The sequence below is a fragment of the Trachypithecus francoisi genome, unplaced genomic scaffold, assembly GCF_009764315.1.
Source record: "Trachypithecus francoisi isolate TF-2019V2 unplaced genomic scaffold, Tfra_2.0 Lachesis_group5, whole genome shotgun sequence".
In the NCBI taxonomy this organism is placed as follows: domain Eukaryota; kingdom Metazoa; phylum Chordata; class Mammalia; order Primates; family Cercopithecidae; genus Trachypithecus; species Trachypithecus francoisi.
Window position 1 is genome coordinate 67,804,404 of NW_022681470.1, and position 24,418 is coordinate 67,828,821.

The following is a 24,418-nucleotide window of genomic DNA, read 5'->3' on the forward strand; positions in this document are numbered from 1 at the left end:
TGAATCAGGAAGAAAAAGAAATCCTGAACAAACCAATAGTGAGTAATGGAATTGAACCAGTAATAAAAAACCTGTCAACTAACAAAAGCCCTGGACCAGATGGATTCACAGCCAAATTCCACCAGATGTACAAAGAAAAGCTGGCACCAATCCTACTGAAACTATTTTTAAAAATTTGAGGAGGAGGGACCCCTCCTTAACTCATTCTACTAAATCGGCACCATTATGATACCAAAATCTGGCAAAGACACAACAAAAAAAGAAAACTACAGATCAATACCCTGATGAACATAGATGCAAAAATCCTCAGCAAAATACTAGGAAACTAAATCCAGCAGCACATCAAAAAGTTAATTCACTGTGATCAAGTGGGCTTTATTCCTGGGATGCAAGGATGGTTCAACATGTGCAAATCAAAAAATGTAATTCACCATATAAACATAATAAAAAACAAAAACCATGTAATCATCTCAATAGATGCAGAAAAAGTAGTCAATACAATCCAAAACCTCTTTATAATGAAAACCCTCAACAAACTGGGAATTGAAGGAACACACCTCAAAATAATAAAAGCCATCTATGACAGACACACAGCCAACATCCTACTGAATGGACAAGAGGTGGAAACACTCCCCCTAAGAACTAGAACAAAACAAAGATGTTCACTCTCATCACTCCTATTCAACATAGTAATGGAAGTTCTAATCAAAGTAATCAGACAAGAGAAAGAAACAAAGGGTATCCAAATAGGAAAGGAAGAAGTCAAACTATCTCTTTGCTGATGATATTATTCTATATCTAAAAAACCGTAAAGACCAAAAGTCTCCTAGATTTGATGACTTCAGGAAAGTCTCAGGATACAAAATCAACATACAAAAATCAGTAACATTTCTATACACCAATAATGTGCAAACTGAGAGCCAAATCAAGAATGCAATTTCATTTACAGTAGCCACACACACACAAATAAAATACCTAGGAATACATCTAACCAAGCAGGTAAAAGACCTCTATGAGAAGAACTATTAAATACTACTTAAATAAATCATAGACAACATAAACAGAAAAGCATTCCATGCTTATGAATTGGAAGAATCAGTATCATTAAAATGTGCATCCTTCCCAAGGCAATATACATATTCAACACTATTCCTTTCAAGTTACCAATGTCATTTTTTTTTCTCACAGAATTAGAAAAAACTGCTCTAAAATTCACATGGAACCAAAAAAACAGCCCAAATAGCCAAGGCAATCCTGCACAAAAAGAATAAATCTGGAGGCAATCACATTATCCAACTTCAAAGTACACTACGAGGTTACAGTAACCAAAACAGCATGGTACTGGTACAAAAACAGATAAATACACCAATGGAACAGAATAGAAACTTTGAAATGAAGCCACACACCTAAAACTAACTGGTCTTTGACAAAGTCAACAAAAACAAACAATAGGGAAAGAATACCCTATTTAATAAATGATATGAGAAAATTGGCTAACTATATGCAGAAGAATGAAACTGGACCCCTACCTCTCACCATATACAAAAAATAACTCAAGATGAATTAAAGATTTAAATGTAAGACCTTAAACTATAAAAATCCTAGAAGAAAATCTAGAAAATACCCTCTTAGATATTGACCTAGGCAAATCATTTATGCTAAGCCCTCAAAAGCAAATGCAACAAAAACAAAAATTGACAATTGGGGTCTAATTAAATGAAAGAGTTTCTGCACTGCAAAAGAAACTATGAACAGTGTAAACAGACAACCTACTGGATGGGAGAAAATATTTGCAAACTATGCATCTGACAAAGAACTAATATCCAGAATCTATGAGGAACCTAAATCAACAAGCAAAAAGCAAATAACTTCATTAAAAAGTGGGCAAAGGACATGAACAGATGGTTCTCAAAGGAAGACATCCAAGTGGCCAAGAAACATGAAAAAATGTTCAACATCACTAATCATCGAAGAAATGCAAACCAAAACCACAAAGAAATAGCATCTCACACCAGTCAGTATGGTTATTTTTTAAAAAAGTCACAAAATAACAGATGGTGAGGTTGGGGAGAAAAGGGAACGCTTACACACTGTTGGCAGGAATGCCAATTAGTTTAGCCCCTGAGGAAAACAGCTTGGAGATTCTCAAAGAACTAAAAATAGAATTACCATTCCACCCAGAAATCCCTTTACTGGTTATAAATCCAAAGGAAAATAAATTGTTCTACCAAAAAAGACACCTGCACTCATATGTTTATCACAGCACCATTCACAATAGCAAAGACATGGAATCAACCCAGGTGTCCATCAACAGTAGATTGGATAAAGAAACTATGGTACATATACACCATGGAATACTACAGAGCCATTAAAAAGAACAAAATCATGGCCTTTGCAGCAACATGAATGCAGCTGAAGTCCATTATCCTAAGTGAATTAATGCACAAACAGAAAACTATATACCACATGTTCTCACTAATAAGTAGTAGCTCAACATTGAGTACACATGGACACAAAGATGGGAACAATAAATACTTGGGATTCCAAAACTGGGGGTGGGGATACAGAAGGGTCCAAAACTGGGCAGGGGGTAATGGTGGTGGGTGAAAGGGTTAAAAAGCTATCTACCACTGGGTAGTATGTTCACTACTTGGATAGTGGGATCACCAGAAACCAAAACCTCAGCATCATGTAACATACCCATGTAACAAACCTGCACACATACCCTCAAATTCTAAAATTTAATAAAACAAACAACAGCAAAAAGAGTATGGGCTTGATGACTGCCAGGTTTGAGCTGCAATTCTAACTCCAATTAGCTTAATGGATCACGGGCAAATTATTTATCCTATCTTGGCCTCAGTACCTAAGTGGGATACATGTAAAGGCGTTAGCACATACTTGGCAGATGAGACAATAAATTGGGATGGTTATTATATTTTATGCTGGCACCAGTGGTATCTGCAGAGGCTGAGAGACCTCTACAATCAGGGCCTGGGGGAGAGAAAAAAAGGGGAATGGGCTATGAAATATATAGGAAAAGCTTCAGAGGGACAAAGAAGGAAAGATATCTCCGCAGATACCATCTTTTAGCCAAGGCTTTAAGAATATACAGCAATAGGCCAGCTGTGATGGCTCATGCCTGTAATCCCAGGACTTTGGGAGGTCGAAGTGGGTGGATCACTTGAGGTCAGGAGTTCAAGACCAGCCTGGCCGAGATGGTGAAACCCTGTCTCCACTAAAAATGCAAAAAATTAGCCAGGCGTGGTGGTGGGCGCCTGTAATCCCAGCTACTCGGGAGGCTGAGGCAGGAGAATTGCTTGAACCCAGGAGGTGGAGGTTGCAGTGAGCCAAGATCGTGCCACTGCACCCCAGCCTGGGCGACAGAGGGAGACTCTGTCTCAGAAAAGAAGAAGAACAAAAGAATACATAGCAGTAATAAGATGGAGGGATATGCCCAGTATTGGTTGGCAGATTTGTATATTTTTGTTGGTTGGTTGGTCGGTCGGTTGACTGACTGACTCATTCAATTATTGAACATTTGCTTTGTACCAAGCTCTAAAAAAGCTGATCAAGACAGAGAAGTGTGGCCAGGTAGGGTGGCTCATGTCTGTAATCCCAGCACTTTGGGAGGCCGAGGCAGGTGGAACACCTGAGGTCAGGAGTTTGAGACCAGCCTGGCCAACATGGAGAAACCCCGTCTCTACTAAAAATACAAAATTAGCCCTGCACAGTGGCGCATGCCTGTAATTCCAGCTACTCAGAAGACTGAGTTGGGAGAATCACTTGAAACCGGGAGGCAGAGGTTGCAGTAAGCCAACATCACGCCATTGCACTCCAGCCTGGGCAACAAGAGCGAGATTCCATCTCGGGAAAAAAAAGTTAACTGGAAATACAATGAGAACTACAAAGAGGTGATTGTTGCTAATTGAATTAAAAGACAAGGGGCTTCATCTAGACTAGAGAGATTAAAGAGAAGCTCTATGGAGCAGGGTCCCATTATGAATTCAAAATTTCAATATAGAAATCTAAGTTAAGCACAGGCAGGGTAAGGACCATTAAGTGACATTAGTAAGAAGTAAACTGCCAACAACAAGGTTTGCAAAGAGATAAACCAAAACAGCGTGGACCTCTGACATATATTATACCAGATACGGTCTGCATGGACATTTGGTCTGGGATAGATTCTATATGTGAGCTCATATGCAGGTATTCAAATCCCCCTTGGAAATGGAGGAGAACGAACATTTCTTTTTATTAATCTAACATCTTATAAGGTAATTATTGTTATCAGAGGAGAGGCAGCCTGGGTTCAAATCCTGACTCTGCTTACCAAAAGCAAAGGCTACAACAATAAAAACCTCCATAACTTACTGCAAAATTTATAAGGACATGCTCAAAACCACAGGGCACATTTTTAAGAGTAGAAGGAACACTTAAATAGGAAAAAGGAAGCCCAAACAACATGGCAGATGAGTTAGAAATGTGAAATTTGACTGGGCCAAAGAAAGAATGAGAAAGTAACTTGCAAGGAGGAACTTTGAAGCTAGTTAGAAAACATCCTTTGACAGCCTTCTAACATTAGCACAAGCAAAACGCACTTTGAAAATATGACTGGCTATTCACTAGAAAATGAGTGGGCCACTGGGCATTTGTAAGAGGTGGGAGGGGAGCTGAGTTGAGGAAGATGTTTAGAAATTGGGGAGACCCTGCCAGCAATCTCTGTTTGGGACTTTACTGAGGACCAGGTGACAGAGATTCCCACTGCTAGAGTATATTTTGGCTTCTTGATGTTTCAGAGGCAAGACCTGTTTGCTCCACAGGTCAGTGATCATTTGAGCTGGAAGAGATACTAAAGAACATCTATACCATGCTTCCTAAATGTGCTCTGTAAAACACTAGCTCTGGTGGATTTTAACAGGTATTTCATAATAGATAATGCTTACAGATATAATTCAAAATTTTAGGGAACACATGAATGAGAAATCTTGGGTTAAACATCTAAGACATCAAGAAGCCAATTTGCTCGCTTGAGGATGAACTTCTGATCTAGGATCCATTAGCCCTACCCTTATTATGCCTCAATTACATACACGTAAGAAAATATTATTAAGGATGCTACTCTCCTCCAAAAGACTGCACTAACCTTATATTCTTCTAAACTAGGCCAGATCTTTTCTAATTTGTGGTAAACACTATATGTAACAGTACATCAAGTAACTTGATGAGTATTAAAAGATAAATTACAACTTTCCTCCTCCTTCCTCTCTTCCACCCCTGACTCTACCATTCCCTCCATTCATTCTGTTATAGGAGGAATCAGATCCATTTTGAATCCAACAGAGCCATTCTTCACCAAACCTCACTGATGAACCACCTGGATCTCTGGGGCGACTTGAGGGGGGCCAGCCTCAAATTTTAGAATTTTCTGTTCAGGAGATTTCTAGATGTTAAAATTCAGCCTACTACTTCTTTTAAAAAACTTTTAGCACCTAATGGGATCTAAGTCCCAGAAAAGCTAAGCAATACATTTGATGATTTTATTGTCATCATCCTTATCATTATCAACATCTTCTTTATCATAATGATAGCCATACAAACATTGAGAATTTGCTATGTCAAAGCATGCTACTGAGGCCTCTATTTCATACCTGAATAAAGTAGGGCCTAGAGAGGTTAGGTAACTGGCCTGAGGTCACTAAATAGGGCCAGGATTTGAACTCAAATACTCTGACTGCAGGATCCACATTTTAAACCACCAATCTAGTACCTCCACATGATTATTCTACCAGCCAAACCATTATGGCTCCTATTCTTCTTTGCTCTGCTGCCCCCACTGCTATGAATAATGGAAGGGAAGTAACACAGCTGTATACTACCACATGTGAGGCAATGTGCCTGGCACTTTCTCAATCTTTCCCATCACTACCATTTGGGGTAGGCAGTGTAGATCCACAGAAGACGACAAGGTGTACTTGTTCAATGCCCACCCATCCTGACCCCCTGCCCCAGCTAGCAAATGGCAGAGCCTGAATGTGAAGATCTAGCTTTAAAGCCCACATTCATTCCAGAACTTCATTAAACTTCACTAAAACTTCCTTAAAAATAGCCAGACATAGCCTGACAGACTACAGTTTAAGCTAATTCATACATAATGAAGCATGGAGCACTTTTATTCCACCTCCAGCATCAAGATGGGGTTCTGCTAAATGTTTCTTGGGGTACTGGGGAACAGCTGAGGACCCCTGAAAGACTGCACAGGTCCCTAACATCACTCACTGATCCTCTTGAGGAAAACGGAAATTGATTTTGATTTACGGTTTGTTGTTCTGAAAGAATTATGGTCATGTCACTCACATCATCTCTCCCCCTCCCCCGACTCCTAATTCCAACACCATGATTTTATTATCTTTTTGGCTTGACAGACTAATAGATGATTTTAATTTCACAGAAGCCCACATATGGAGGGATGACAAGGAAAATATGGGCTATGCAGAGATCATTTTTAAAACTTAGGCTATGATGATTCAGGGCGGAAGTGGATGACATTTTTAAGTACCTAGCTTTATGGTCTTTCTTTCCATCTTACCAACCTTCCACAGGAATTTATTCAGGGAGAAAATTGAAAAGCTTTCCACTGCCACTTATGAGCAGAGCTTTCTCCAAGCATTCAATGCTTTCATCTTCTCTTCTCCAGAATAAAATGCTCTTTGGTTAGAGTGGGCTAGAAATGTACATATGGTATTCAAGACAGTTCACTATGGCAACCTCAGTTTTAGAAAACAGGCATTAGGAGGGCCCAGCTTTGAATACATCAGTAACTATAGTCCCAAGCTCCCTCCCAAACTCACTAAGTTGGGGCTTTAACCAAACTAAAAAAAAAAAAAAAATTCATCCTGGAACAAATTAATATAAACAAACACTGCACAAAACAAACTCAATACACAACAATATTGGCTTTAAAAATAAAGCCCTACACACAGAATGAGAACCGCCCTCCCAATTACCTACGTGCCAATTATCCCATGCACTGACTGCTGTTAATTACCTAATTGCTTGTCTGCAGTACATCATTTAATTGTGGTACATTGCTTCTACTGTCCTAATGATCAGAAGGAGAACGTAATTCCCTAGGACCTGGGGAGTGAAACCTTACCTCAGATTGAAAGGAAAGTACAGCCCAAGTGAAACATTGAGTAAAGAAATAAGGCTGGTTATAAACCAAGGGCAACAAAGTGTGAATTCAGAACCTCCAAGACTGGAGGTGGAAGTAGGGGATGGGCAGTGGGGAGGAGAAAGGGAAAAATATGTATTGAGTGGTTCCTACAGGTACTGTGTCACTTTTTCTTTTTGTTTGTTTTACTGTATGTAAACTTCTCAATAAACCTAATTAGGGCAGCCATAAAAAAGAATGAGTTTGTGTCCTTTGCAGGGACATAGATGAAGCTGGAAACCATCATCCTCAGCAGACTAACACAGGAACAGAAAACCAAACACCAAATGTTCTCATTCATAAGTGGGAGTTGAACAATGAGAACACATGGACACAGGGGAACATCACACACTGGGGCCTGTTGGGGGGTGGGGGCCAAGGGGAGGGAGAGCATTTGGACAAAAACCTAATGCACGTGGGGCTTAAAACCTAGATGATGGGTCGTAGGTGCAGCGAACCACCATGGCACGTGTATATACCTAGGTAACAAACCTGCACGTTCCACACATGTATTTTAGAACTTAAAATAAATACATAAAATGTAAAAAACCTAACTAGGAAGGACTTATACTGCCCCTTCTCACAGATAAGGAAACTGAGGCTCTAAATAGTTAAGTAACTTGCCCAAAGGCACATAGCTGGTCAGCAGTCAAATCAGTATTCAAACCTAGTCCTTAGACTCAAAGCACTGCCCTTTCTAGTGAGTTACTAACAGCATGGCTGGGTTAACCCGCTGCCTAACCAAAGCGAAACATGTCATGCTTCCCACACCCAGCACACCCAGCTACCTGCTGTGTCCCTGTCACTACGAGGGGGAAATTTGTCACATCTCCCAACCTGGGGTATTACTGTGGTTTTACCATACATGTTTCTGAGTGTACTGGCAGTGGCAAAGGCCACTGGAGAAAGATACTTAGGAGACAACCCAAGCCTCCCCTGAAAAGTTAACAGAGTAGAATGCAGAAGCCAAAGAATACCAATATGGGAACAGCTGAGAGCCACACTTCACTGAGGCTGCCACAGAATGTGACACTGCTGAGCCACAAGAGCACATGCCAGGTTTGGAATCTGCCACTTATTAACCAGGCAATCTTGGAAAAGGGGTTTTCTTCCTCACAGGTCCTAGTTTATTCAATTGAGAAATGGGAATGATACGGTAATGTCATGAGGCTGTTCCAAAGATGTAGTAAGCTGACATACACATACTGATACAGTGACGTAGCTTGCACAATATCTGGAGTTGGTAATAACTTACTGTTTATAGTCTGCAAAGCTCTGATTACAGATACAAGATGAAACCAGGCCTGGAGGAAAATGCGCGTAGACCTGGCACCCTAGAGAGCCAAGGATTTGATGAGGAAGGCCCTAATTCCCCTTCTTTTCATGCATAGCCACAAGCCACCTCCCTCAGAAGAAACAATAATGCTATGCTTTTGTTTTGTGCTTCCCTCTAGACTCCCTGTTAACTGACCTAAAATCTCAAAATAGCCTGATTTTTCCCTCCAAGAATGGAACTGGCCAAAACAGTGGGCAATTGCTGACCTCTTCACTGGCAGAAGCTGAAGAGGCAGCAAGACCAGCAATGGATTCCACTTCTCAGAGTGACTGATCCCTCCTTTGCTGCAAGAGGTGCAGAGAACCTATGGATAACACCTACCCCACAGAACATTGTGCAGGCAGGGCAATAACTCTGTGTGAACAAAGGCAGAGGAACTGCCTTCTTTTTACTTTTCAAAAGGCACAGGATAATAAAGTATAGGGTATCAATCAAGTGGATGGAACAAAATAACAATAACACACAAATGAATTGAGCACTTGCTATGTAGCTTTGCACTCATGTGAGCTTTGCAAATATTACCTTATTTAATGCTTGCAACTACCCTACAAGTTAGACATTTTCATCATCCCTATTTTACAGAAAAGGAAACTTTTTTAGCTTATCAAGAATTATAGAAGCAATAAGTGGCAGAAGCAGGACCCAGACCAAAGTCTCACCTGGCTCAGACCTCACAAGCAAGAAAAACTAAAGGTCAAAATGCTGGATTTGCCTCCAGGTTCTGCCTCTTTCATCCTTGTCTGTGCCCTCATGTGGCTTTGGAGGAAATGGAGGAAATCAACAGTTTCTTTCTGAGTTGGGTTCCAAGAGCAGAGCTGAGAGCTGGGTGATGTTCATACCCTTGGATTTAGGGGAAAGGGGATGTGGCTTAGAATACAGAGGCTAGAGTAGGACAGGAAGCTGTGATCAGGAAGACTTTAATCAAGGTGTCACTTCTGGCTCCAATTCTTTCATCATCAACCCAGCTCTGTGACCTTTCTACAAAACGTGAAATGAGGATGTTAGGGAAGTAGGGAAGAGATTGAATGGTTACCAAGTCATCTTCCAGCTCAGAGTCTTTACTGCACATTGGAGAAGATCTGCAAGATCAAGCAACTCCCCAGACAGACGTCAAAGGCACTCTGTTGTCAAAAATCTTAGCAAATAAAACACTTAATTTTGCCAAGATAGAAACAGCTACAACAATACACTTCACTTTACCAGGAAAAAAAATAGCTACAAGAATAATTCATGCATGTAATGTTCTTGTCTTCCATGCCCTACGTAACTACAAATTAATTCTCAGAAGGACACAACAAGAGACTACAATGTCAATACCAAAATGACAAGCCTCTTTTTTTTTTTTCCCCAAAAAAGAATGGCTACCTCTTTACACAAAGGCTTTCACTAAAATTCCTTTGGATCCATACCAGACTCATACATAGTCACTCAGAACTGGAAGGAAATTTGAAGGTCAGTTAGTCTGATTCTCCAACAGTTGCCTAAATCCCTTCCACAATGTTTCTGAGTATGGGTACCTAGGAGATGCCTAAGTACCCTCATAATAATGAACTTGATACACTCAAAGCAGCCTATTTCATTTTTTTGGGAGTTCTGATTTTTTTTCAAAAGACTTTTTATAGTGTGCCAAAATCTGTCTATAATTTTGGTTCTTCCTCTGTACCCTGTGGCTACAAAAACTCCTCCACAACAGCCCTTCAAAAATGTAGCCTCTGAGTCTTCTCTTCTGCAGAGCTATCACTCTGTACTTATAGAAAAAATCTGACCACTGAGGTGTCACTGTTTTTGTTGTCATTCTTGTGTTTTTTTTAAAGACAGATTTACTTGAGCCACAATTATTCCAAGAAGATTACTCCTCCAAATAACCCAAACTGCATATTTTTTCAACCTATATTATCAGCAACACTGAAAGCTGATTATAATCAACTTGCTTTCACAGAAAGAAGGAATACATCAAAAAATAGACTATAAGAGAATCCACTTGGCTAAATGTATCACCAGCAAGCATCCTATGTTCCCAACCAACAGATCAACCAGGAAGAACACTGGATGCACATTTCTCCACCACCGCCCACCCTCCACTAGAATTTAAATGGCCGGGTTTCAAACCACAGAACTATAAAAACCATCTCGCCACAATCTTGCATTTTATAATGTGGTAGTTGAGGCCCAGAGATCCCATCTGTTTCTCCTTGCCATCCTCAAACTTTTATTAATTCTAGGCACCCCACACTTGGTTATGCACTGAGGATACTAAGGCACCAAGCCCTTGCCTTCACAGGTCTCTGTGCAGGGACCCACAAGATAGTCCAAGGGATTTAAAACAGGTTGAGGAATATTGCTGGGGTAGCCCAGTGACAGGCACTGGAACCTTGTACAAAGGACTTAGACGACAAAGGGTTGTTTCCTTTCTCCAGACTTTGTGCAAATTGCCCCTCCCAGTAGATCATCAGTCCCTTCTGTTTGGCAAACTCGTTCTTTGGACTCAGCTCAGGTATCACCCCTGACAGTTAATCCTTGACTCCCTTTAGCTGTCCGCCTCCTTTATGCTCCCATAATACCTTGTTCAAATCGCAATCACTGTACTTACCATCTTCTACACAATTATCTTTCTTGTGTTAACTTTTCTGTTAGACTTTAGGTTCCTGGAGATAGGGAACTGAGTATCATTGGGTTTTATAAGTCTAGTCTAATTCAGTTGGTACAATACTGGGTTTGATGAATAAAAAAGTAAACATTTCAGCAGTTTTTAGGGCTAACGGGTTTGTCACATACAGAAAAGAATTCCAGGTTGGGAAAGCAGCAGGCAGAGACACAGTACTCTGAAGGGGTGTCGTGTGCTTGGAGAACTGTGTGGAATTCTCATGGTGGCAATTCAGGGTGGGAAGGGTGGGCATATAGAGAAGTGGTTGAGGTCAGGGCTCAGGGGTTAAGTTTGGGCCAGATGTGGACAACCACATACACCATGCTGAAAGGTACAGATATTATCCTTTCGTCAGGTGGGAGAGTGACAGATCAGATTTTTAAGGTTAGTCAAGCAGCCATAAGAAAGAAGCACTCCACTGAGGGCAGACATGAGGCAGGAAGGTGAATTTGGAGCCCATTGCATGATCCAGCTAGGGCATGAGGAAGGCTTTTAATGACAAGCTTTGTGTCCTGAGAATTCTGTGGGGGCCTTGAGGATGAAAGCAAAGTACTGACTTAGATTTGAGAGCTTAGATAGAACCAACAGGATCTGATGAGTAACACGAGGCTTCAGAGAGGGAAAAGCAGCATCAATGTTGATGCCAGGGTTTTCCAGGACAAATCAGACAATGTAAATAGGAACCATGAGACAAGAAGCAAGTTGGGGGAAAGATTATGAAGTCATTTTAGGAAAGATTCCTATGACAACCTTTCCATATGATTTCTCCAGGTGCAGTGCTATCTTCTTATTGTTTTAACCAAAAGAGTTAGAGAGATGAAGTGCAAGAAAATCCGTCGTAAAAACCCCAAAAGTATGAGACCAATACTTTAATCCTCACAGAGACAGATGGAGCAGTTCTGATGATTTGAGAGTGGAAGAAACAACTTCAGGTAAAAAATCTTCTGGTTCTTAAACCACCAATCATTTCTCAACCAGTTTAGTTGGTAGTTGCATGCAAAATATTCTCTAGACAAACAAATTCCATGTCTCTCTTATTCTCTGGACCCAACTAAGTCATTTTCATATCTGTTAAAAAATTATCATTACTAGCTGACAGGCTAATGGCTTCACACTACTCAGCAAATCCCAGTCACCACAGAGAATTCAGTTTGTAGTAATTAAGTGGCCCCACAGAGCCATTTTGCTGACTAGCAACCTCATGCTTTACTCATCTTTTCAAAATGCTAGGAGGTCTAGATATTGATGAGGGGGGAAAAAAAGCCACATCCCTGCCCCCAGCACACACATGAATAAATCCCTTCTGCACCAAAATGGATCCATCTTCTAATCTAGCAACATCCCCTCTCTCCTCCATTTTATAGCAAAAGCCCCGTAGAGCAAACAACAAACAGAACCTCTTTAGAACCAATTACTCTACTTAAATAAACAGCAAAGAGACTTTTCTGGTCACAGTGATTATCCAAAGTGCACAGGGACTGTTCTTTGTAGAAAACAACTGAAACTTTTAGCTCACCCTCTTCCTCAGGTTGTATGTCAGAATCAGGTTCCGGGAGAAGGAATGGGAGAAGGCCGTGTAGAATTCCAGCACCTTCTGCAGGGCATCCCGTTTGATCACATGCAGATCACAGTAGGTCAAGGCCCTCACATTGGCACAGGACTGGGCAAGGGTGGCTTCCTTCCAGAACACATCTCCAAACACGTCTCCTTTTCCTAAGGAGAGAAGGTGGTCATGAGGAACATGTTGGCCAGGAGAGGTCTGCCCATCCAGCTGGCTTCCCTCTATTCCCCAGAATTGCTGTCCATTCAGCATTCTGCAGATTGGGCTCAGAAAAGGCAAACACTATTTTAACATGAACCTTAACAACGTGCAGTTTAAGAAATGTTTAAGTAGCAGTTAACACATGCCAAAGTTTAATCACTTTGAAATCATTTATGTCACCTCCTCAAAGGGTTATCTTGATCATCCTATCCAAAACAGGACACACATGCCCATTATTCTGTATCACACCCCTTTTCTCCCCCATAACACTAATCATAATCTTTCATTATATTACTTGTTCACTGGCTTATTGCATGTCTTTCAACTTGATAGCTCATGTGTCTTATTCATCCACATAACACAGTGCCTGCACAAGGTAGGAGCTCAACCAATATTTATAGGCAGAAGGAAAGAACGGAGGTAGACTGTGGTGGGTCTATACTAGTGTGACTGAGAGGTGAATATTTAATGGAGCATGTGGACTCTTCATCAGAAATCTAATGAGCAAGAGAGGTCTCTCTCTGGGATGATCCACATGGAAGAAGTCAGACAGAGTTCTTTCCTTACCACAGTGTGTCCACCACCCTAAGGTTTATGTTTGTATGGTGCCTCTTTCTCAACCTCTCTCCCATACCTCCTTCCAGAGCATGTTTCTTACCCTTGCTAAATGTCCTCCTGGTGGTATAAAAATATGGGCCCTATATAAATGGCATCTCTGGGATCCTCTCTATCCCTAGCATTCCACAAGAATACATTTAATAAGTCAACAGAATAATGCTATGGACTGAATGTGTGTGCCCTTCCCCCTTAATTCATATGTTAAAATCCTATAACCCTCAGTGCAATGATATCAGGAAGTGAAGCCTTTGGGAGGTAATTAAGTCATGGGGGTGGAGCGTCTCATAAATGGGATTAATGTCCTTATAAAAGGGACTCCTAAGAGCTCTCCTGTGCTCTTTCTATCATGTGAGGATACAATGAGAAGTAGGCAGTCTGCAAACCAGAAGGGGGCCCTCACCAGAACCTGACAATACCAGCCCCTGGTCTCAGACTTCCAGCTTCCAGAACTGAGAGAAATAAATTTCTGTTGTTTATAAGTTACCCAGTCTATGGCATTTTGTTATAGAAGCCCAAATTAAGACAAGTACTAATCCCATATAGCCATATTCTGGGTGAAAGCTTTATCAGTCGTCTTTAACCATCTGCTTTTCACACCTAGGGATAGTCTTTCTACCTTTGCCAGCAAGCAACATTTTAACATATGTCAAATGCAAAGCCTAATTCATTTCTGGCATAGCCTCTGGTTATAAATAGTTTAAAATGTTGTTTATCTTGCCTCTAAATTTTCAGCACGATAAACACAAATTTGAATCCCCAGGGAGCCAACAAGGAGTACGCAGGAGAAGGGAAAAATGCTACCAAGGGTGAAAAGTAATGTATTCAAGGGAGTTGTCAGCCTGTGCATCCAGATCGGCCAAGCTCCACAGCTGAAATCAAAGGACCTGTAGCTCAGTGTGTTTAACAGGCCAGCTGTTTTCCTGATTAAAGCTAAGGAGGTAATTATACTTCCAAGTACATGGATAGAACTTGACTTTACCTCAAACATCAAAAAGTGTCCATTCTAAGTATGTAAGAAATCTGTGGGCACAGCCTTCCCTAAGCACCTCCAAAATGTGAACTGAAAAACATTTATACCAGACATATTACTTCACAGTTCTTTATGTGTTTGTGGTTCTAAATTACGAAGATGGTTTTACTGAGTCAATGTGACTAGGATACATACTTGGGGTAGCTTCTAGGCAAATATGTCTTTAAAACTGTGCTACTTAGATTCTCTAACTAAGTTCTTTTTTCAAACCTCTGTAACATAGGTGGCTCATTTAGGGCTGGGGTCAGTAAAGGAGAATGTTTCTCTCTGTAGGATGCTAACTGGCTTCCATGGAAATAGGCTCATTTATTGTGTACTCCCCAGTACTCAGTTCTAACCAACAAGGCTGGCCAATTCATTTGTAAATATTATATGTATTAAGCATTCTATAACCTCCCTACACTGCCCGCAATGGCTTATGCACCCTTCATATTTGTGTCATCTTGCTCCTCAAGAGAATGTCCTTCCTCCAGAACATTATGGTAGGTAGTTAAAAATAGGCCCTACCCATTCTTTTCCCCGCAGTACACACATGCTGCAACTCCCATCAAGAGGTGAAGTCTAATTCCCTCCCCTTGAATCTGGGCTGGCCTTAGTCACTCACTGGCCTCAACCAATAGAATGTGGAAGAAGCGATGTTCTGGGATTTTGAGTCAAGGTCATAAGAAGCCTTGCAGCCTCCGCCTGGATCTCTGAGAACACTCATTCTTGGGACTGTCCCTCTTGGAACCCAATCAACAAGTGAGAAGCACAAGCCACACAAGGGGTCACATGTATGTGCTGGGGCCCACAGCCCAGCTGAGCTCTCAGCTGACAGTCTCAACTGCCAGTCATGTCAAGAAGCCATCTTAGTTGTCCTGCCCAGTCCAGCCTTCAGATGACTACAGCCCCAGTCAATGCCTGACTGCACCCACATGTGGGAAGTGCAAGTGACAACCAACCAGCTGAGCTAAACAACCCACAGAATGCAAGAGACAATAATAAGTTTCTTAAGCCACTAAATGTAGGAGTGGTTTGCTACATAGCAATAGAGAGCCAGAATACACAGAATCATGGAGCTTGAGACCAGCCTGGGCAACAAAGCAAGACATCGCCTTTGCAAAAAATGAAAAACAGCTGGGCATGGCGGCATGCACCTGTAGTTCCAACTACTCACAAAGCTGAGATGGGAGGATTGCTTGAACCCAGGAATCCAGAAGTTTGAGACTGCAGTGAGCTATAATCGGGCACTCCAGCCTGGGCTACAGAGCAAGACCCTGTCTCAAAAAAAAATTACCTGCTAGGTTATGTAATATTCCAGCAGAACATCACAAATCATCCCAACTCTGAGCTGGCATCCCCCTCTTCCTTCCCTGAAAGAACTATACAAGACAGAGCAAGGGGTGGCTCTAAGAGGGGCAGATTTTCCTCTGGAAGCGTTTGAATATCTGTGAGAAAATGTAGAATGTATAAAACCTGCAATCTCCTATTGGGATGAAATGTGTTATAAGCCAGCACTATTGAGAGTAGAAGCTAGCTGATAATCTTGCCTGATTTGTATTAAGATTACTTCATCTAAACAAGACGCAGTACATGAGTGTTACACTTCTCAGATGAATTTGGGAGTCATTTTTCTAATTACAAAAGAAACTATTAGGTAAAAAAGTAGCACTGCATGTGCATGTAATTATAAATATATCTATAAAAATTCAGTTTATAAGCAACTCTTCAGGGGCATACCTATTGCATAAAACAAGAGGCAACCATATTGTGGTTGGAATACACCATGAAATAAATGCATCTGTAGAAATGACAATATTCCCATTAGGAAACATTTTCCAATCACAGGTTTTGACAGAAAAAATAAATGGAGGGTAGTTCCTACTACAAAAAGTATTTCACGGTAAGATAATCATGATTAATCTGTAGGGTCTAAGAGTCTCAGTATTGTCATAACTTGAGTTGATTTTCAACCCAAATTGAAAATCATATAACTTTACTTCCTGTCAAGGCAGTAGTTTTGGTATAAATTATCTGTTAGTGAAGAATGTAATATCAGAGGACCTGTCAGATCCAAAACAAACTCAGGACTATTCTGGCAAATGCAAAATGTTTTTATGACACACATAACTTGGGAGAGCTGTCAAGGGGAAGGAGACAGAACATTTGGCAAGCTGCTCATAAGTCACATACAATGCTGGAAATAATGAGTTCCCAGGTCAGGTTTGCAAATCAGAAGCCCGGACAAGCACTACACCCACATTTGTTTCTCATTTGCCAGTGTATGAAATGATCATTCACTCAAGAACAAAAGGTACCCCAATGCACTCAGCAATCAAGCTACTGGAGGCAATCAGCCTATTGATTTATTTATTACACTGAGGCTCTGGGTGCAGAATGTTAAAACCTAATGTTCCAAGTCTCTAAAATACTAACATTCTAAGAGGACATTCTGAGCTGGGGGGAAAAAAAAGAGGGAAGTAAGGAAAGGCAGGCTAATTAAAACTCCAGGCAAACATCTCAGTAATAATTAATCCTCCTCCTCCTCCCCTTAATTATATGCAGCTGTCTTTACTGAACCTCCAATTCTGCAGTGGACTCTAAACAGCCCTATGGGGTACCAACATAGGACTGAAGAACATCCACAAAACATAGCTGGGAAGTGGGACACAGGGCTGAGGTGGCACAGGGCCAGGGAGGGGCACGGCACAGAAGAAAACCAAGTCCCTGCAGGCAATTTGGTTGAATGAAGGGCAAAGGCTGGAACAGCCAGCCACCTGAGGAAGCTGAAGGCGGGTGAGTGGGGTGAAATGGGATTACCAGGGTGAATTCAAGAGATGCTGGAACTCTGGGACCCTGGAAGGATCAATAGTCTTCCTGAGGTTAAAGAGTTACAGGGAAACAATTCTGATCTGAACTTTACAACTAAGTCTTGGGACCCTCGAGAGAAGGTGCTGTTTATTCAAAGACAGGCTCTGAGTGAGCTTGGCAGACCTGGGAGATCAGAAAAAAATGAAATTTCCGGCTGCTTGTCTTCACTATTCCCTATTATATGCTCTTTTAAGGACAATCTCACAGTGTTATAATGTACTCCACAAAATATAATTCTAATATTAAACTCACTATCTGCTATTGAGATCATTATTTCTAGACCCAAACCAATTTAAACAAATTCATTCAGTCATTCATGCAACTTTTGCCAGGCACTGTTCTAGGGGCTGAGGTGTAACAGCAGAACAGCAGATACAGTGAGGGAAGGAGATGCAGGTGACTGTAATGTGTTAGGGCCTATAACAAGGGAGAGTCCAGGAGGGGTATCCAGCTCAAGTTCAAGGGATAAGGGAAATCTTCCAAGATTTGATGTCTGAGCCGCAACCTGAAGGATGAGTTCAAGTTAAGCAGCATAAAGCTGAAGCATGGAGATGATTCAAGGCAGAGGGATCAGCATGAGCAATGCCTTAAGGCACAAAGATCTGCCTCTTTAGCAAAACTGAAAAGCTATGGCCAGGCATGGTGGCTCACGCCTGTAATCCCAGCACTTTGGGAGGCTGAGGCGGGTGGATCACGAGGTCAGGAGATCAAGACCATCCTAGCTAACATGGTGAAACCCCGTCTTTACTAAAAATGCAAAAAAAAAAAAAAAAAAAATTAGCCAAGTGTGGTGGTGGGTGCCTGCAGTCCCAGCTACTCGGGAGGCTGAGGCAGGAGAATGGCACGAACCCAGGAGGTGGAGGTTGCAGTGAGCTGAGATTGTGCCTCTGCACTCCAGTCTGGGTGACAGTGTCTCAAAACAAAACAAACAAAACAAAAAAAAACTGAAAAGCCATTTGGAAGCCTCTGAACCACCCCGTATTTTGAATTATCTTTTCCTTCCTTCGCCTGTAGAAATGAGAGTTATATTTTGTAATCCTTGGAGGAAAGTGCCTGGTTTCCTCATTTGGCAGCAAACTCACCTCAGCACCTTCCACACTGTACACTGACAGTGAGAAACACTGACTTGTTGAGTGAGTAGCTCTTTAAAGGTTTAGATCCACTACTCTGTTGGGGGCTTCTCTGGGAGGCTGAGAGAGGTGCCAGAAACACGGAGTACGGTAAGGTTTGCCCTCCTCCCCCTACCCCATTGCCTTTACTCTTCTTCCCTAGGGTATCAGGAAGTCCTTTGTCCTTATGCCATTTCAGGACAAGAGGGGTTTCTTCACTCACTTCATCAGGATGATGAAATGCAGCTGCAGAGACCTGACATAGCTGAGAGAGGCTCTGAGGAAAGGGCATCCTCTCTACTGGCCCAAGAGAAAAACTGCTTAAAAGACAGATAAAGGGAGCTGGGTTAATCTTTCCAGGCAAGCCCTAAGCAGAATGTGTGCATGCATACTGAACTAGATAGCTCAGGAAGACAATGACAAGGGCTCAGTTCTCAGACCACCTGGATTATACCACATACCAGGCCCTCTCTTCAGTCAGTGAAGCCATGACTAACACAAAAAGAGAATATGCCCAGATATCCTCCTCTCCAGTACTGCCCTCAACACACTTTCCAATAACTTATCATCTATTCTTTCAATATGAGTTTTGGGGCAGACAAGCTGGCTGCAAGCCCAGGTTCAACCCATCGAGGGCTCGTGCTGGCCCTGCTGGACTTCTCCTCCTACTCCCTGCCCTCCAGTCACATTGGGAGTCTTGGAGTCCCTCTAAGTTTGGCTCCTGTCTCACATCAGCGCTTTCCCAGCACTGTCCCAGACACTTCACTCTACTCCTTGGCCTGGATGATGCCTGCTCATCCTTCAAAATATGCCTAAACCTCCTCTCTGATCCCTTGAGCAGAGTAGCTCCCTATTATGTATGTCCTCTTCACTCTATGTTTCCCCCTGGAAACACCCGTCGTACTTGGAACCGCTGCATACCCAGCACTGTCTCTGGTACATGGCAGGCACTCAATGGTTGTTGAATGTGTACGTAAATGAATAGCACTGGGCATCTTATTGAATCTCTCTCAATCTCAGTTTACTCAACTATAAAATGTGGCTAATCATACCAACCTGCTATGGTCTGAATATTTGTGTCCCCGCCCCCTCAAATTTATATGCTAAAACCCTAACTCCCAATACAGTGGTATTTGGAGGTGAGATCTGTAGGTGGTATCTGGGTCATGAAGATGGAACCTTTATGATTAAGATGACTGCCCTGGCCAGGCACAGTGGCTCACACCTGTAATCCCAGCACTTTGCGAGGCCGAGGTGGGCAGATCACTTGAGGTCAGGAGTTTGAGACCAGGCTGGCCAACGTGGTGAAACACCGTTACTACTAAAAATGCAAAAACTAGCCAGCTGTGGCGGCGAGCACTTCTAATCCCAGCTACTCAGTAGGCTGAGGCAGGAGAATTGCTTGGACCCAAGAGGTGGAGATTGCAGTGAGTCGAGATTGTGCCATTGCATTCCAGCCTGGGCAACAGCAGTGAACTCCATCTCAAAAAAAAAAAGAGGGGGGCATGCCCAAGATGGCCGAATAGGAACAGCTCCAGCCTCCAGCTCCCAGTGTGAGCGACACAGAAGACGGGTGATTTCTGCATTTTCAACTGAGGTACAGGGTTCATCTCACTGGTGCATGTCAGACAGTTGGGGCTGGTCTGCGGGTGCAGCCCGACCAGAGAGAGCTGAAGCAGGGTGAAGCATCGCCTCACCTGGGAAGCGCAAGGGGGAAGGGAATTCCTTTTCCTAGCCAAAGGAAATTGAGACACACAACACCTGGAAAACCAGGTAACTCTCACCCTAATACTGCGCTTTACCAAGGGCCTTAGCAAACGGCACACCAGGAAATTAGATCCCACACCTGGCCCAGAGGGTCCCATGCCCACAGAGCCTCCCTCATTGCTAGCACAGCAGTCTGAGATCTAACTGCAAGGCGGCAGTGAGGGTGGGGGAGGGGCGCCCGCCACTGCTGAGGCTTCAGTAGGTAAACAAAACCACCAGGAAGCTCGAATTGGGTGGAGCCCACCACAGCTCAATGAGGCCGGCCTGCCTCTGTACACTCCTCTGGGGACAGGGCATAGCTAAACAAAAAGCAGCAGAAACCTTGGCAGAGGTAAACGCCTCTGTCTGACAACTTTGAAGAGAGCAGTGGATCTCCCAGCACGGAGGTTGAGATCTGAGAACGGACAGACTGCCTGCTCAAGTGGGTCCTGAGTAGCCTAACTGGGAGACATCCCCCACTAGGTGCAGACCGACACCTCACACCTCACATGGCAGGGTACACCTATTGATTGGAATAGTTTCAGAAGGAATAGTACCAGCTCCTCCTTGTACCTCTGGTAGAGTTTGGCTGTGAATCCGTCTGGTCCTGGACTTTTTTTGGTTGGTAGGCTATTAACTATTGCCTCAATTTCAGAGCCTGCTATTGGTCTATTCAGGGATTCAACTTCTTCCTGGTTTAGTCTTGGGAGAGTGTAAGTGTCCAGGAAATTATGCATTTCTTCTAGGTTTTCTAGTTTATTTGTGTAGAGGTCATGATCAAGAGACAAAACTTCCAGAGCAAGAATTGGACAGCAACACTTGCTGTTCAGCAATATTCTATCTTCTGCAGCCTCCACTGCTGATACCCAAAGCAAACAGGGTCTGGAGTGGACCTCAAGCAAACTCCAACAGACCTACAGCTGAGAGTCTCTTTTGACAGATCAACGAGACAGAAAGTTAACAAGGATATCCAGGAATTGAACTCAACTCTGCACCAAGCGTACCTAATAGACATCTACAGAACTCTCCACCCCAAATCAACAGAATATACATTCTTCTCAGCACCACATCACACTTATTCCAAAATTGACCACACGGTTGGAAGTAAAGCACTCCTCAGCAAATGTAAAAGAACAGAAATTATAACAAACTGTCTCTCAGACCACAGTGCAATCAAACTAGAACTCAGGACTAAGATACTCAATCAGAACCACTCAACTACACGGAAAATGAACAACCTGCTCCTGAATGACTACTGGGTACATGACGAAATGAAGGCAGAAATAAAGATGTTCTTTGAAACCAATGAGAACAAAGATACAACATACCAGAATCTCTGGGACACATTTAAAGCAGTGTGTAGAGGGAAATTTATAGCACTAAATGCCCACAAGAGAAAGCTGGAAAGATCTAAAATTGACACCCTAACATCACAATTAAAAGAACTAGAGAGGCAAGAGCAAACACATTCAAAAGCTAGCAGAAGGCAAGATATAACTAAGATCAGAGCAGAACTGAAGGACATAGACACAGAAAAATACCCTCCAAAACATCAATGAATTCAGGAGCTGGTTTTTTGAAAAGATCAACAAAATTGACAGACTGCTAGCAAGACTAATAAAGAAGAAAAGAGAGAAGAATCAAATAGATGCAATAAAAAATGATAAAAGGGATATCACCACCGACCCCACAGAAATACAAACTACCATCAGAGAATACTATAAACACCTCTACACAAATAAACTAGAAAACCTAGAAGAAATGCATAATTTCCTGGACACTTACACTCTCCCAAGACTAAACCAGGAAGAAGTTGAATCCCTGAATAGACCAATAGCAGGCTCTGAAATTGAGGCAATAGTTAATAGCCTACCAACCAAAAAAAGTCCAGGACCAGACGGATTCACAGCCAAACTCTACCAGAGGTACAAGGAGGAGCTGGTACTATTCCTTCTGAAACTATTCCAATCAATAGAAAAAGAGGGAATCCTCCCTAACTCATTTTATGAGGCCAACATCATCCTGATACCAAAGCCTGGCAGAGACACAACAAAAAAAGAGAATTTTAGACCAATATCCCTGATGAACATCGATGCAAAAATCCTCAATAAAATACTGGCAAACTGGATCCAGCAGCACATCAAAAAGCTTATCCACCATGATCAAGTGGGCTTCATCCCTGGGATGCAAGGCTGGTTCAACATACGCAAAACAATAAATGTAATCCAGCATATAAACAGAACCAAAGACAAAAACCACATGATTATCTCAATAGAGGCAGAAAAGGCTTTTGACAAAATTCAACAGCACGTCATGCTAAAAACTCTCAATAAAGATGGAACATATCTCAAAATAATAAGAGCTATTTATGACAAACCCACAGCCAATATCATACTGAATGGCCAAAAACTGGAAGCATTCCCTTTGAAATCTGGCACAACACAGGGATGCCCTCTCTCACCACTCCTATTCAACATAGTGTTGGAGGTTCTGGCTAGGGCAGTCAGGCAAGAGAAAGAAATAAAGGGTATTCAGTTAGGAAAACAAGAAATCAAATTGTCCCTGTTTGCAGATGACATGATTGTATATTTAGAAAACCCCATTGTCTCAGCCCAAAATCTCCTTAAGCTGATAAGCAACTTCAGCAAAGTCTCAGGATACAAAATTAATCTGCAAAAATCACAAGCATTCTTATACACCAGTGACAGACAAACAGAGAGCCAAATCATGAATGAACTCCCATTCACAATAGCTTCAAAGAGAATAAAATACCAAGGAATCCAACTTACAAGGGATGTAAAGGACCTCTTCAAGGAGAACTACGAAACACTGCTCAGTGAAATAAAAGAAGACACAAACAAATGGAAGAACATACCATGCTCATGGATAGGAAGAATCAATAATGTGAAAATGGCCATACTGCCCAAGGTAATTTATAGATTCAATGCCATCCCCATGAAGCTACCAATGACTTTCTTCACAGAATTGGAAAAAACTGTTTTAAAGTTCATACAGAACCAAAAAAGAGGTCACATTGCCAAGACAATCCTAAGTCAAAAGAACAAAGCTGGAGGCATCACGCTACCTGACTTCAAACTATACTACAAGGCTATAGTAACCAAAACAGCAGGGAACTGGTACCAAAACAGAGATAGAAGGTACCATCTTTGTACCAGAAAGTGAGCCCTCTCAGCTGGCACCTTGATCTTGGACTTCCCGGCATCCAGAACTGTGAGGAATAAATTTATGTTGTTTATAAGCTACACAGTCTATGCTATTTTGTTATTGCAGCTGGAATAGACTAAGACACCACCTCATTGGGCTGTTGTAAAGTTTACATCAATGAATGTCAACAGATAACTTAGCACCATGCTTAGAATATAGTAGGTGTTCAGTAAATAGTAGCCACCGTAAAAGAAGAATCTTCCCAACAGCACTGTGAAGCAAATTCCTCAGGGATTATCAGCCTCATTTTAACGAAAGAAAAGTGAGTTCTGAAGACGTTAAATGATTGCCTGTGACTGCCTCGTGGTCTCCATGCTGGCAAAGGAAATTCAAGGTTCCCAGGGTGTCATCCTCTGCATTCCCTCCCTCAAGCAGCCCTCCTCTTCAATCAACATTCAATGACAACTGCTTTGGGTAGGCATAATGCTAGGTGATGGAAAGGAGGTAAACAGGAGACAAAATTTTGACCTTACCGAGCGATGGCCTAGGTAGGTTTCCAGCTGTTTCCTCCAAATCAGTTCTCTCCTCTTATGGTAATGAAACCCATGACTTTTAGCTAGGCATAGTGACAACCAGAATAAAGGCTAAATTGCAGGCAAGTGTGGCCATTTGTTCAAGTTCCAGCTAAGGGGAGGTGTGTAGAAGGGATATGTGCAATTTCAGATCATTTCCTTAAAGAGAAAGATCATGTTTGCCTTTCCCTGTACCTCCTCCCCTTCCTACTGGCAGGAAGAAGGATGTAAGTTAGCTTGGACCAGGAGGCCAAGGGCAACAACCTAGTTAGGGTGAGGTACCATACTAGGAGGAGGCTGGGTGCCTAATACCATGAGGTTGCCACACCAGGCCTCTTACACCTGGACTGCTACAGAAGAGGTGAATAAGCTT

The 24,418-nt window shown here is 42.2% G+C and overlaps 1 protein-coding gene across 1 annotated transcript in view; it reads right to left on the reverse strand.

Annotated features, from left to right (window-relative positions):
• The window catches only part of KCNH1 (potassium voltage-gated channel subfamily H member 1), a 435,865-nt gene that overhangs the window by 83,021 nt on the left and 328,426 nt on the right, over positions 1 to 24,418 (reverse strand). Inside the window, exon 10 of the mRNA XM_033197084.1 lies at positions 12,710 to 12,906. Within this exon, the coding sequence (XP_033052975.1) occupies positions 12,710 to 12,906 (197 nt within the window). The remainder of the gene's footprint in view (positions 1 to 12,709; positions 12,907 to 24,418) is intronic.